Source organism: Aulonocara sp. 'chitande type north' Nkhata Bay, linkage group LG12, assembly GCF_057382095.1.
Source record: "Aulonocara sp. 'chitande type north' Nkhata Bay isolate Kocher_YH1m ecotype deep benthic linkage group LG12, A_spYH_male_GT1.1, whole genome shotgun sequence".
NCBI lineage: Eukaryota > Metazoa > Chordata > Actinopteri > Cichliformes > Cichlidae > Aulonocara > Aulonocara sp. 'chitande type north' Nkhata Bay.
This window is the reverse complement of record NC_141355.1, coordinates 30,109,963-30,124,773: the sequence shown is the minus strand read 5'-3', so window position 1 is coordinate 30,124,773 and position 14,811 is coordinate 30,109,963. Positions and strand designations below refer to the sequence as shown.

The window sequence follows — 14,811 nt, the reverse complement described above, 5'->3', positions numbered from 1 at the left end:
ATTTTAATGGACTTAATGACAAAACAAAAGCTAATGTATTCAGCTTACACCCACACAGAATCAGGAATGAATGTCAGGTGTTAATATGTTTATATCACTCTACATGACATAATTCAATTGATGATAGTGTTAAACTGTAAGTGACAAATGCTGTGAATAGTTACCACAGCATTCAGAATGGGCTGACTGTGCGCTCAGTGCAGCTGAATGGCTCTCATTCACTAAGTGGCTTCATTTCCACTGCAGCTTTACAAAAAGCACCTGGGACTCCCCACATTGTGGCAGACGGAGGAAGAACCACACACCAACTCAAGGCTTGAGGCTCCGCTCTGTGTGGCCAACTATAACAATAACCCTCAGGTTGGACAGTAGCTCTGCTTTCCTTGAATTGGCAGTGCTGAAGCGAAGGTTTTCCATGGTCAGGGCCAGCAAAACCCCTTAATTTATAGAGAATGTCTCTGATGCTAGATGGACATTAATACAACACAGAGGTGTAATAAATAGTTGCATTTGTAGGGATAATTTACTACAAACATATTACATTAGCACCGAACATTTCTGACAAAGCACTTTTATACAAGTACTCCCCCCCACGTCTACACTCAAAAAAGTCAACTAAGGCAGTTGTTTGATTAATTCAATAGACATTTGTCTATTTAACATGAACATATTGAGTTTAGGTTTTTAAATCATTATCAGTTGTTGGTTTAACATAAAATAACAAAAAGTTTAATGAACTAGATTTGCATTCTTCAGTTCAATTAAATGTAATTATTTTAAATCAACAACTCTAAAACCGATGCCTAGTGCGCATGCTCAAACTTCCCAGAAGTGAAAAGGCACCGATGCCTAGTGCGCATGCTCAAACTTCCCAGAAGTGAAAAGGCGGGAACGCGGAGAAAGTTATGTGTTCAGTGAACTGCCATTTCCCCCTGCGGAATCTTCCACAATACAGGTAAGTAATAAATAACTCAAAATATCTTAGTCAAACGAAGTTGTTCTGTCCGTTAATTGTTTAACAATGTTTTTAATTCCAAATGTGTAAGTTGTCATTAGACAGCGGGAGTGGAGCAAATGCAGTGAAAATCTGGTATTAGACGGTGCCAATCGGTACCGTCTAATACCTGATTTCTAATCCGCTCTGGGTATATTTATACTATTATTAGCATTTCCACTTCATTGTTTTTCTTTTTTTTTTTTTTTTTTTTTACCTGTTTTTGCAGTTAGTCTTATAGTGTTTTTAGCGGTTATTGATATGTTTAATTCAATATTTAACACGTTTGTAATTCACTTTCAAAGTAAATGAAGTTAGCTAAAGCTAGTATGGTTGTCTCATTGAACTTTTACCTAGCTCTGTTAGCATTCACTTTGGTTTTAAATGATGGTTATTGCAAGACATGGTCTTTGTTCACTTTTTTTATTATTATTTGCATTTTTTCTTTCTTTCTTTCTCCTTTTATTTTAAGCATTCGGCCTCTCACAGTAATGCAAGTTAAACTAGCATGCGCGAGTTGCTAAATATTAGCTGTGTCCAAATTCAGGGGCTGCATCCTTCGAATTGACTTGATCGCTAGTGCATGGGAAAAAGAGCATAAACACGAGGTCAGAGGAAAAGGCAATGGCGGATAGTTATGAAAATTGCCTGTCGGACCTTTACCGCAACTACCAGCATCTTTATTGCATAGTGTGAAACACTGCTATTACATTTGGCAACAGATTGGATATTTATCTGTGAATTTTATATTGCAAGAGGTATTTATATGTATTTGTATTTTTTTTTATACATTTGCAACAAAGTAAAAAAAAATCCACTGGAATTTTTATAAAATAATTGTCTGTTTTCTTTACCATAGTAACACCACAAAGAAAGCTGACCCCTTTTTCTGATTGTTTGTGCCTCCTCTTTAATACATGGTAAGCCTTTTACCATCATATATTTATTATGATAGTTTTATGATTTAATCAAAGTGGAAAAAAAGGTGCCAATAAAACCATCCTTAAAACTGCTTTTCTTTTTTTCTTTCAGTGACTTGTATGTGGCAGTGCAAGCGTTGTTCCATCAGGGAGAGTAGTAGGTACAAATTATTGAAACGCTGTACAGGGCTCGCAAAATCGCTAGCCCGACGTCCCGGGGCTAGCGATTTTTCCAGTCGGGCTACCAAAATCTATCTCTGCCCTGCCCGTCCGGCTTTTGTAGGAAGGAAAAAAATATGTCAATGCTTTTGCATTCTTTTGGAAATGTAGCTGGGTAATTATATCATTGGCATCGGTGAGCCACTGTCAATATGTGACATATTGAAATCGCGTTTGAATTTGCGCTTGTTTTTTGCTTTCACTTTGCAATCGTGCGAACTGTGTATAGAGAGCGACAGGACTGATCTGTGAGTGAGGATAATTTGCGCACCAATTCCTCTGACATCGTCTTATCAATCGTTAGCTTACTATGCAAGCATGACAAGTGAAATCTCCCGCAGCTTAAACATGTGAGAGGTTGATCGCGCAGAGAATCGCTGAGCTTATGTGAGTGCGTGTGTAAAAGCAGGAAGATATATATTTCAGTTCTGCTGAGCCAAATAAGACAGGTCAGGGTGAAGAAGTGACAGCCAAAGAAAAGCTTACCACAAAACGGAGAAGTTATGACAAATCAGACTATAAGGCAAAAAGAAAGTGCAGCTTTATGGTTTCATGGACAAAAGGATTTCTGTGGCTGCAATATGACGAGCTAAATAACCAGGGCTGCACATAAGTGGTCCGCAGGTGCGCATTCGCTGTCAAAATAAAAAAACACGCACAAGAGAAGAAGTTGCAACGCGTGCTTGCGTACATAAGATTTTCAGGAGGAGGACAGACATTTGTTTAGAACTCTTAAAGATGTCAAGAAGCTCCTTTAAGCAATTACTTTGGTGTTCCTCCACCTCCAAAGAAATGTCAGAAGGAGTCCGAACCACAAAAGAAGCGCGTATTCTCAGAAAAGTGGTTGAAGGAGGTGAGCTGGCTTCAAACAAATGATGAACACACAGATGTGGTGCAGAATGTGCCGTGAAAATCCCACTCTAGCGGACAAAAACAGTGCTTTTTATATGGATGCAAACGCGTGTTGCAACTTCTTATCTGGTGCGCGTCTTTTATTTTGACAGCGAATGCGCACATGCGGACCACTTATGTGCACCCGTGTAAATAACATAATGTTCTGCCGGGTGTGTTGTTGGTTTTCCCTCGATTCCTGAGTCGACAAGCGCCTTTGTTACTGGGACCAGTAATTTTAAGAAAGGCCCCCATTAGAAATGGATTATTGCTCAGTCTGCAATATCTTTCCCAGAACAAACACCAATTGCAAATAATATACTAAAAATAAACCTGAAAAATCTGTTTAGAACAGCATACTATGTTGCAAAGAGTGAACTACCACTGGTGCAATTTAGCAGTCTTTGCAAACTTCAAAAAGCAAATGGCCCAGATCTTGGTTCCACTTGCCTCTTACTTGTGACTTTAGTGGAAATTTCAAATTCAGGATCTGACACAGACTGATTCATGTTCTACACAGACAGCACTGATGTCTGCATGGTCTTCTAAAAGCAGCTTTAGTCAGCTTAGATGTGAAGTGAGTGAAATATACAGTTGAGTTTTTAATCAATGTATTTGTTCTCTATTGCAGATTGACAAGGAGTTTCTGCGAATCACCACAAAGCCTCTGCTATCTACTTTCTTTGCCGAGCTTGACCAATACGCGCCACGCTTAATGGAAATCTTTCTGACCAAAGGAGGGACACGTGGAAAGAAAATAAGAGGTCTCATGCTTGCCATCTCCAAGGTTTGTATTAGGATTGAGTAGACTTTGTCATAGGCAGCAAAAATAACTTTTATTTGGAGATGAAGTTGTCAATTTTGTTTCAGCTTAACAAATGGTACATGCCAGGTTCTAACCTAAAGAATAATTATGCAAGTTAACTGATTACCATAGCTTTAAGAAAAACAGCCTGGTTTTGGCTCATATTATCTCCTCCTCCTCTCCAGCATGACAACATCCATACCAGACGAGCATGCATCTTGAAGTCTTTGTGCATCTACCTAAACGAAGACTATGAGAAGTTAATAAAGGAGTACTTGGTGAGTCACTGTGACAGCATGTTGACCGTAACATTCTCATACAAATTGTGACGTTGCCTCAAATGCAAATCGTTAAAATTAAAATTTTGAGATTAGCAACAAGACACCTGGTATTGGGGAAAGGATGTCTTGAATACCAAACAGTATTAAGCGTTGCAATAAAGAATTTCTGGGATTTGGTATTGGAAGGAAAGAAATTTATGCCTACTTAAACTTGATACACAAACATACAATGCATTTAACATGCATCAAGACAATATTGCTTTTGAATCTGTACTTGGATTAAAACAAGTCCTGTTGTTTTTTCATTGCTATGGTCATCAGTATTTGTAAATAGAAATGTCTATGAACTTTGAGCTGTTTAGTACTAACACTTCTATACCTGCTTTATTTTAGCAGCTGAGTTAGCCTTTTCTCGAGTCCTGTCCCCCTAAGTTACTCTTGCTACGTCCGACAAACAAATGGTTTCCTCTGCGCACCAATGGGTACCCGAATGTGCAAGCAGACATGCTTCATAATGTTCGGTACAGTTACCTGGGAATGGGGCCATACACACTGTTTAATCCATTCACGTTGTTTTTGACTTTGTGAATGGAAAGAACACAACTCCTCCAGACACAATCTCTCGGCGTATCGGTGGGCACACCGCTTCTTGCTTGAGGTTAATGTTTGTCAGACACAGTAACGGTTGCTATAATGTGTAATTGGACAATGGCCCTTTCGGGGGAGGGGCCGGTGAGAGGTCAATTATGCCACCTCTTTTGACATGAGAGGTGTATTTTATAATTTATGTATTGGAGTAATTACTAACAACTACTTTAGTGGTGTGTAATTTTCTGTTTATTACTTTAACTACAGTACTTGGATTTTATGAACAGCATAGAAACAGTTGTTTAAACAATCTCTTAAATTTTACTTTGTCTTATATTTTTTCATGTAGGATACGGACAGCGAGGCAAAAAGCTGCATGGAGCAAACTGTGATGGGGGTGTACGTCATCCAGAAGGAGGGTGCTGAACCTGAAGATGACCCAGAGGACGTTGGTGTCCTGATTGAGGGTGTGGAGGCTAACACTGATTTGGGTAACATTGCACAAGCATGTGCTCTGTTGTTTGGACTCGTATACTGTTTGAACCTGAGCTACCCACCAGAACTTAAATGCACCTTTGAAGTCCTCCAGAAGATACTTTTAAATCTTGATGGACAAAAGCTGTCTTCAAAGGCACAGTTTCTGAAAAACAAGCTTATGGGGTGAGGGCACTTGAAAATGACTGATAGGTCTTGAATGGTTCATTGGTGCAATGGTGATTTCCAATATATAATGGTAATATTTGAGTTGTTTATATTTTTTTCTTTCATTTAAAATTTTTTTTTTTAAGTTTTTGGATTCTCTCTGTTGGGCAATTCACCTTTTATACAGCACTGCAGATGATTTTTGTTTGTCCTTATATAGATGGCTCAAAATGGATCAGAAGTACTGACAGAAGTACTATGTTGTGTTTATGTGTCAAGGTCCTGTAAAGTTTAAGACCACTGCCACCTGTTAAGTTCACTGTATTATTGTTTCCATTTTGCTTGCTAGCATGTTTTAAAACACAGCAAAACTATATTGCTAGCTGTGGAGGACTGCAACCAAAATTAAAAAAATAAATACAGAAATGTAAAAATTGGTCAAACTAATAATTATTTCAATGAGATACACCAAACAAATATAGATTTTCATCACCTATGGATTGTTTTGTTGTTGTACTGCCCCCAAATTATTTCTAATTATTTTATTTTTCCAAATTCACACAATAGTAATTCTATTTTGTCACATGTTTTAACTTGCCAAGTGGGAGATGTATTTTTTATCTTTTAGTTTAATTTTTTTTAAATGCAGTCGATATATTGAGCAAATTTTGCATCTGTTTTTAGTTGTGGAAGCTTTGGTTCCAACATATTACCTATGTAAATAAGTATTCTAACGTTTTACCTTTTGAAGTGGCATAATGCTTGCAGGTGTACAAAAATGGTAAGCTTTTATATTGTCCACTAAATCCAGTTAATAAAGATAATGTTATCATAATCTGATTGTGACTTTTTTTGTAAAGTAGTGGGTTTCTAAATGTGTAACAAATGTAAACAAATCTAATTGAAATAATTTGGTTGAAATGAGTGAAATCATTGACTTGATTAACAAAGTAGTTGTTGAAACAACAAGATTTAATTCTGTTTTCCTAAACTTTTTAAATTGTGTAGAATGAATTAAAACAAATTTCACTCTACATACTTAAATAAATCACTTCAAATCAATGTAAGTATAGTATGTTGATCCAACGTAATCTGATTACATTAAACCACCAAATGCTAAATGTGTTGGTTTGACATGATCGAAAAGGGTTTATTGTACTTGGTTAAATTGTGTGCAAAAAGGGTGCCATGATTAAATTGTGTTCATCCAACAACAGATTTTTTTGAGTGTAATTACTTCCTCTCTAACGGATCAGAGAGTAAGGCAGGGTTCAGTGTTTTGCCCGGTACTTTGGCTAGAATATCCCTGATTTGTGTAGTCCTTAAAGCTTTAAACCACTAATGATGATACTTCCTTTTATCTTTCCATCTTAACTCACTATCGTCTTCTAGCTTCAGTCTCTGAACAGATTTGACTGAAAATTTTTTGTTGCAAGTGACATAATTCTACCCCCCTCTAGTGGCCATACACTGCCAGTGCTCATATTTTATGTACTGATAAATTACTTATGGACAGTGGCCGATTAATGTAGGAAAGTTACCACAAATACCTCTGATCTTTATTATGAGTTATTGTATGGTTATTAAATGGCACCTGCAAGATAATTATACTTCTGCTCTCACTACTTTATTTTGGGATTTAGTATTTTGTCCAACAAACAAAGGACACATTTAGGATCATTAAAAGCTGTATCAGTTTTGAAGAAAGACCACAGATTTTTTTTTTCTAATTGTCAAATATATTCATTCAATTTAATTTCAATTTTATACATATACTCTTCATAGTAAACATTTGCCAGTCGTTTACGTAAATCAGCATTGATTCACACAGAAATGAAGAATGAAAGTTGATGAATGAATAAAAAACTGGATAAATTAGCCAAACATTACCAAACCAAAGCCAGCTCCAGCAGTTTGGAATGGTTGGAGCTGCAGATGGAAGAAAATACATTAAAATTTGAAATGAAACACCCTTAATGAATTTCCAACAGCCTTTTAGGGAGGAACCAACCATTTAAAAGTGGCTGTTCTCACACCCCAAACAGCACTGGAAATGAATACATTTCAATGTTATGATGTGTGATGTGAAAAAACAACAACATTTTAGTGACCTAAAGTAAAAATTAAAAAATAGACCTTCGGAAAAAATATAACTGAAATCATTTTGAGAACTTAAGAAACTAACTAAAATAAAGTAAATTAAAATAAAGATGGCGTATCCTCAGTTTTGATATTTGTTCATTTGGAAAAATTTGTTTTCACAAACTGCAAGATTAGGGTTTTATTGATATTTCAAGTGAGGCTTTGGGTGTCTAAACGCCTGTGAGCCAACTGCTTTCTAAAATTCTGCTTAAACTGTAATATCTATGCTCATTTATCTTGCCTCTGGTATTTGTTAGAAATAAAATAATAAGTAATAAAGACTAAAACTAAGTAAAGAAACAAAAAGTCAAAATAAGATTAAAATAATGGTAGGAACATGCAAAAACTATAATGCCTTTTGTTTTTTATATTAAAATAATTTAATTGTTGTCTGAAGATAATATTGATCCATTTGGGCAGGAGATGGGGACCTTTTTTATTTTTATTTAATGCCTAAGTCTTTAATCTTGTCAAACTGAATGACGCACTGGCAGACAGACAGAGTTGACCGCTCAGTGAAAATGACGAATCTGCGGATGCAACATCTGGAGCACGGGGAGTGGAATCTGTAAATAAATCTAACCACCAAAAACCAGTTAACGTGGAACACCCTGCGTGAAAACGGGGCACAAACGTGGGGCAGGTCTGTAAATGTAAATATGAATTGTAACACTTTTCCCATTTCCATAATCTGCTGATATGATATGATTGGGCTGTTAAACCTACAGGGGAACTACGAACATTATGGTGCTGTACTATCGAGTTGTCTTGCATGAAGACCACAGATAAGCGCCATAAATCAAACTCATGTCAGGTCTAATGGGTCGAAGTGCGTTTAAGGTTCGCTTACATTACCCTTTCTAAAATCTGTTGCCGTGTTGCGAGCCTTTTGAATTGTCGTGAATTGATTTACACTTCGGGTAAGCTGGGACAAGAAATGGAATTTCAACTTTTGCATTGAAGTTGTTTGTTTTTCTTCTGTGGTTCTCGTTTACTTGACCTGCATGAAACAACACAGTATGAACGTTGACATGTGCTTCAGTCATCCGCAGTGACATTATTAAGTGCAGGTGGGTTCTCTTCACTGCTCTTCTTCTTTTTTTTTATATATATAGAGAGATATATATATTTAGTTTTTGTTTGCATTTGTCCTCCACCTCTACTCATTCGCCCAACGAGGTCGTGACAGAGAAGACAAACGTACTTTGGCAACAAAACGTCCAACGGTAGGAGAACTGCGAAAATACGTGACAGAAAACTTATATTAAATTCCATACCAGAACTATTTGATATACAGATCGCGTTTATCAGTTTATTATCAAGAGTTATTAAGTGCTCATATGATTTTTAAAATTATTCTCGAGTGAAAGCGCCTTTCTGAATGCTGGTACGTCCTATAAAACCCCACTAGAGAGTGCTGTGGTACAATTTTAAGGACAACCATCACTAAGCTATTCCAATTCTTTATGAAAGCTATTCATAAGTAAATGGTTTTGTGTTTGTGAATTATGTAAAAAGCCATGTACTAATGTTCTGAAAGTCCTAAGCCATTAAATACAAATATACACATCAGCCAACTTTAATAAGTGCCTTCAAATTTGCCTTCAAATGGACCAAGCAGCCAAGAACGTCCAAGCACAGATATAATCTTTAAATTATGTTTTTTTTTATTATATCCCAGAAAAGATAAGAGGTTATTTCAAAAATACACAATAATAGAAATAAGCTATTTTAAGAACTATGTAGGCCTATAAAAGAGGTAAACTAAACAGACTTCTACTCAAAAAATATCATAACTCAACAAACTGACCTATTTAGTAACTGAATAAACCTTCTTTTAGCATCAGATTTTGTTTTGGGGTATTTCGGTGGGCCTATGTGAAATGTAGCTTCAGTTTCCTGTTCTTAACTTATGTGGTCTGCTGCTGCTGTAGCTCATCTGCTTCAAGTTTCAACCTGCTGTGCTCTTCTGCATACCTTGGCTATAATGAGTGGCTATTTGAATTACTGTTGTCTTCCTATCAACTCAAAGCAGTCTGTCCATTCTTCTTTGACCTCTGACATCAAGTAGACATTTTCACCCAGAGAAACTCAAGACTTTCAGTCTGCCTTGAAGCATTCCAAGGGTGTATAGTATACCCAGAACATGGTTGAGACACATCTCTCGGCTGGCCTGGGAACAACTCAGCGTTTCTCCGGATAAGCTGAAGAAGGTGGCTGGGGAGGGGGAAGTTTGTGCTCTCTGCTTAGGCTACTGTCCCCACAACTTGACCCTGACTAAGCAGAAGAGGATGGATGGACGAACAGATGGAAAAATATTCTCTGCAAACTCCAGAGAAACCCGAGAGATTGTTGTGTGGAAAAATCCCAGTAAATCCCAGTGAGTCCCCGGAGTTTTTGAACTTCTCAGACCAGTCCTTCTGGCACCAATAACCAAGCCGCATTCAAAGTCACTTAAATCACTTTTCTTCTTCATTCTGATGCCCAGTTTTAATGTTGTGGCTCACTTCATGAGCCACAACATTAATTAAAACCCTGTGAAAGATGTAGTGAAAAATGTCATCATCATCATCACATCACGATGCAGTTTTCTGGTGTCAAAATTTTGGTCCTGTCATTTATGTGGATTTTTCTTTGAATGTCCACTCCACTCATCATGCACTCAAGCCTTTTTGCCTCTGATGCTTAGTTTGATCCTTTGTGCACAGAAGGAGGGTGAATGAAGCATCAAATAACTCGTTTTTATGTGCATGTGAAATGAGACTAAAGCAGAAAGCCTGGGTTAACAGAAAAAGACCTAATATTGTTAATAATTACGGCTTAAGTAAAACATTATTAAATTAAGTAGTTACAACTAAAAGTCTTTACAAAATGAGCTTTAATATGACACACTTCTGAAAACTGCAATCGTAACTTTGTGCCATCATTTCTCTGAAAACAATTTATACTGTTTTCTATTACTTATGTTTTGTTACTTATAATTTATATTTTTTTATGTTTGCAGGTAGGAAAGATAAAGCCATAAAGAATGTAAGATCCTAAGTATAATGCAAAAGTTAAGTATATCCTCTTGAAGATCACAAACTAAGTGTACTTTTAATGAATCTTAACATAATATATGTTGCTTTTAAAGGTCTGATATAAAATATTACATGTCACTGTCTGTGACTGTGGGTGTCATGTTGGTGGGCCTGCTCTACTCCATCTGTTTAGCCTGTCAGTGGATTTATGGTTGGCCTGACAAGCCTGGGTATAAGAAGTACATAGAAGCTCTTAATCCAAGGTAACTTTTAAAATAATTTACACATGTTCCTTTATTGTCTTTTGTTTTGTTTGATGTTTTTGTTTTATTGGCCCACTCATTGAGCAGTATGTTTGTAATTTTCATTTACGCTTTTGGCCTCTTCATCAGGCGAATATATCGTCTGACCCTCACTACACTGGATCTTCTCAAATACCTGCAGTATTGGAAAGTTTACTTTCAGCTGAAGTCATGGTATAACGATGAGAGGAATCTAAAGTATTATGAAAAGGTAGGTTAAGGATAACTCACTGAGAAAATCTACCTGTTTTCTTGATTATTATTTACAATCAATGACGTTATCAGTTGAGTTAGTGCTGAAGAACGTGTGAATAATCAGTTTGTTTGTGTGGACGCTTGACAGGGCATCACGTTTGGCCGCAGAGGCAACAAGCTGGACTTATACCACCCTCCAAATGTAAGGAAGCTGCCATCACCGGCGGTAGTATTTGTCTACGGAGGTGCATGGGGCACAGGAGAAAGGTCCACTTACTGTTTACTGGGGAGTCGGATGGCTGAAGAACTGAAAGCAACTGTAATTTGTCCTGATTACTGCACATATCCAAAGGTGAGAGATTTTAAACAACACACAGTAATCACAAGGATGTTATGAGTCATAACATCCTTGAATCACAACTTATGAATGATAATATTTTATCGCATATGTGTGTTAGTTGATAAAATACATATTGAATTTAAATTAGGTAAACCAAAAATGTAAATTTACAGGACAAAGATCAACTTTCATTTTAAATAATAAAGTTGTTTCTAAACTGACTCTTGGTTGACTGTGATTGTCAGGGGAATGTTTTAGGGATGGTCCAAGATATCACTGACTGCTTGATTTGGGCCCACCAGAATGGAGAGAAATTCAACTTTGACAAAGTAAGACAGCTTATAATTATTTAACCTCCTAGGACCTGGCGTCCACATATGTGGACATCACATTTTGGGTTATTTAGACCAAAATACTTAATTTTGCTCTACAAGCGCCTGATATCCACTTACGAGGACATTATACTGCTACTGTTCTATCAAGATTTTAAATGAATATCCTCATATACGGCTCTTATTTTTCTTAAAAACAAAAATAAGGTAAAAAAAAAAAATCTGGTAATTCTTTGTTTTTACATTCATTGGGCCCCAATATGCCCAAATATCAAAGAAAAATTAAAAATGCATGTCGTGGAAGAGTTCGGGTCTTAGGAGGTTAAGGATTCTTTATAAAAATTAATAATGAACCAGTTACCTCTGTGCTAGGCACAGAGCTAGGCATGCAAGGACTCCTGATATTCTGATATTTACCAACTTCCTCACTGCCCAGGGAAAACTCTAAAACACTGCTGCTCAGCTGTGTCGGTCTAGAATTAAAGCAGTGCTAAGTTTTGAGCCCCTGTATACAGACTAATCATGCTTGTACTTTATCTTCGTCAGAGCCTTTTTAAAAATAAAATCATTGTGTATCTGTGCATTAACTTAATCTTCAGTAGGTAAAAATGTATAATCACGTACAGCATGCTGTTCTGTGTTGTATTTTTTTTTTATAGGACAACATTGTATTAATTGGGCATTCAGCAGGTGCACATTTGTGTACACTCACCACACTGTTTCTTGTTGATACAAGAGAGGAGCTTTCCATAGAGCCAGGCAAGCAGCAGGAAGTCTTGCTCTCGATAAGAGGAATTATTGGTAAGAAATGAAGTTCATCATTTAATATTAGTATTTGTTTTCCATAATGGTCTTCCCCTACAGTGATTCAATATATACACATTTCAATATTGTGATGTTTGTCTCACTCTTTGTATATTACCAGATTGTATTATAGTCTACCTGAGCACTCAAAGACTTTGTGTAACTTGCCTCATTCAAGCACTCCCACAAACATTATTTTTCTATGTCTAAGTGCTTTTTTATCTAATATTCACACTGTGATGAACGCATCAGAGATATTTGTGCAGACTGAGCCAACCAGGGATCAAACCACCAACTATCTGATTAGCAGATGACCTGTTCTGTCTCCTAAGCTACAGACACATTTACTCATATTACTATTTTATTATAAGTACTTCATATTTTCACTTTTAAAAAATATGAAAATTAACAACTTAATCAAAAAATGACCTTTTTCTTTCCTGTTATTCTTAATAAGGTAGACTAATTGTTTTATATCCACCGGACAGGTCTGAGCGGCGTCTACAACATCGTGGACCATTATGAGCATGAACAGAAACGAGGAGTTGAACGAGTGTCCCCCATGCACAAAGCGATGAATGGTGTGGAAAACCTTCCATACTACTCACCAACACACTTACTAAAGAAGCTCAGCCAGGACAAAGTCAACAGGTAAGTGGAAAAGGATAAAAAAATGGGTTTAACACCAGTTCTGAAATCTAATACATCAATTCTTTATTGGAAACACAAACACACTACAGACATTTATTTACTACAGTCCTTTTTATTCTGACAGATTGCCTCCATTCGCTTTGCTCCATGGGACCAATGACATTATGGTTCCTGCTGAATCTACCATAAGATTCTCTGAGCTTCTCACTTTGCGCTCTGTTAAGATGTCATTGAATGTTCTTCATGGAGTCGCCCACACTGAGACTGCTGTTGATCTCATGGTGTTAAACAGACGCCTCTACCGTCCAATCTACAGATACATCAAAGAAGAGTTTAGAAAATTTCTGGGTACCTGCTGACTGCATGTGATTAGAAAAGTATTCACACAGCTCCAGTATGTGCTGAATTGTACTGTACTGTAAATTAAAATCAACCATTTAATTATGAGTTTGACTTGATTCTCTGAAGCTCTGATTTTATAAAACTAATATGATATTTTTAACAGTACTTTAATTATTTTGGAGAGATGCTCTTTATAGTGCTGTCAAATAAGTAATCACAAAGTGAAATCAATTATAGAACAGTAGGGTTTATTAGGAAGCTACACACAATATTCAAATCCAGTTACAAAATACCTATTATTGAATTAAATATTACATTCAAATGTTATCTTGTGTTAACATGTCATTACTTATTATTATTGCTTCACTTGCAACCAAAAACATCATAAATGTTTTAAGATCTTCAATGCAGACTAAAAAACCCAAACTTGATTGCCTTAAAATGTAAAAGTTCTAAATCTTATTTACAAAGATTGAATGCTAGATGTATATTATGTGTGTATTTACATGTAAGGACAGTAACAAGCACTTGTTACATTCATGCTTAACAGCCTTACAAACATTTGAATCTCACTGAGTAAAAACCGGGAAAGAAAACACAGAGATGATGTGTGCTAAACTGCACATTTTACAACATTCAAAGTTTTTTTTTTTCTATGGACTCATGCTTGGAATACCAAATAGCCATAATTTCCCTCAATAGTTTATGATGTTTAAGTGTGTCTGCCTAGTGTTATGTTAAGCTGAGTCTTGTGAGCTAGTCAAACAATGAAATGATTTAGAGTAGCTGTTCCCAAATACTATGCCATAAGGGAAGTCCAGGTGTTCTCTGGGATTCTTCTGTCAACCAAATATTATTATACATGGGGAAAAAAGTAATAACTGGCATTTAAACACACTATATTAGTACACCAGATTCCCTGACATATAACCAGGAGGTAAAACTGATCACCTCCTCCTGTCTGTAAACACGCACACAAGCACAAGTAAAACACCTGAAAACTGTCAACAGAAAACACTTGGCCATATTAAGCCAATTTTCTTTAGATATTAAAACAGTTGTGCCTTGAAACTTTTAGCCCTTTAAGGTGGCTTGGGCACAAATGTTTAAAACAAACAAACAAACTGATTCCAAGCGCTTTGCAAATGCTTTCCCCCTTTTGGCAATGGTCATTTAATTCTTTAGTTCTCTTATCAGCAGCATTTTCCCCAATAATTAGTTTAAATTAGGCTTTGGTTAAAATAGATTCCCAGATATTGGGTTAAACGTGACTGCATTTTAATAACGGCGAATGACTCTAATTCAGCTTCACTGTGTGCTCACCAAATGTCTGTTTACATTTT

At 36.5% G+C, this 14,811-nt stretch overlaps 2 protein-coding genes across 17 annotated transcripts; both read left to right on the top strand.

Annotated features, from left to right (window-relative positions):
* The first annotated feature begins 892 nt into the window (after window positions 1–892).
* Window positions 893–6,175, top strand: LOC147317728 (uncharacterized). 3 transcript variants are annotated; one of them, XM_086315028.1, is made up of 6 exons: window positions 893–955; window positions 1,854–1,914; window positions 2,027–2,071; window positions 3,656–3,811; window positions 4,015–4,107; window positions 5,048–6,175. In XM_086315028.1, the coding sequence occupies exons 4-6, from the start codon at window positions 3,740–3,742 to the stop codon at window positions 5,360–5,362; spliced, it is 480 nt and encodes a 159-aa protein (XP_086171154.1). In that variant the 5' UTR covers window positions 893–955; window positions 1,854–1,914; window positions 2,027–2,071; window positions 3,656–3,739; the 3' UTR covers window positions 5,363–6,175. The 3 variants fall into 3 exon arrangements, with proteins under 3 accessions (XP_086171154.1, XP_086171152.1, XP_086171153.1); XM_086315026.1 differs by having other exon boundaries at window positions 2,027–2,075; XM_086315027.1 differs by lacking the exon at window positions 893–955 and having other exon boundaries at window positions 1,391–1,914; window positions 2,027–2,075.
* Window positions 6,176–8,007: 1,832 nt separating this feature from the next.
* LOC147317727 (uncharacterized) lies at window positions 8,008–13,573 on the top strand. 14 transcript variants are annotated; one of them, XM_086315015.1, is made up of 12 exons: window positions 8,039–8,125; window positions 8,501–8,552; window positions 8,662–8,708; window positions 9,554–9,862; window positions 10,487–10,512; window positions 10,616–10,765; window positions 10,895–11,015; window positions 11,148–11,351; window positions 11,585–11,668; window positions 12,331–12,472; window positions 12,964–13,126; window positions 13,251–13,573. In XM_086315015.1, coding segments are annotated over exons 5-12 (1,101 nt in total). In that variant the 5' UTR covers window positions 8,039–8,125; window positions 8,501–8,552; window positions 8,662–8,708; window positions 9,554–9,862; window positions 10,487–10,510; the 3' UTR covers window positions 13,486–13,573. The 14 variants fall into 14 exon arrangements, with proteins under 14 accessions (XP_086171150.1, XP_086171144.1, XP_086171151.1 ...); XM_086315016.1 differs by lacking the exon at window positions 8,662–8,708; XM_086315013.1 differs by having other exon boundaries at window positions 8,662–9,862.
* Window positions 13,574–14,811: the final 1,238 nt, after the last annotated feature.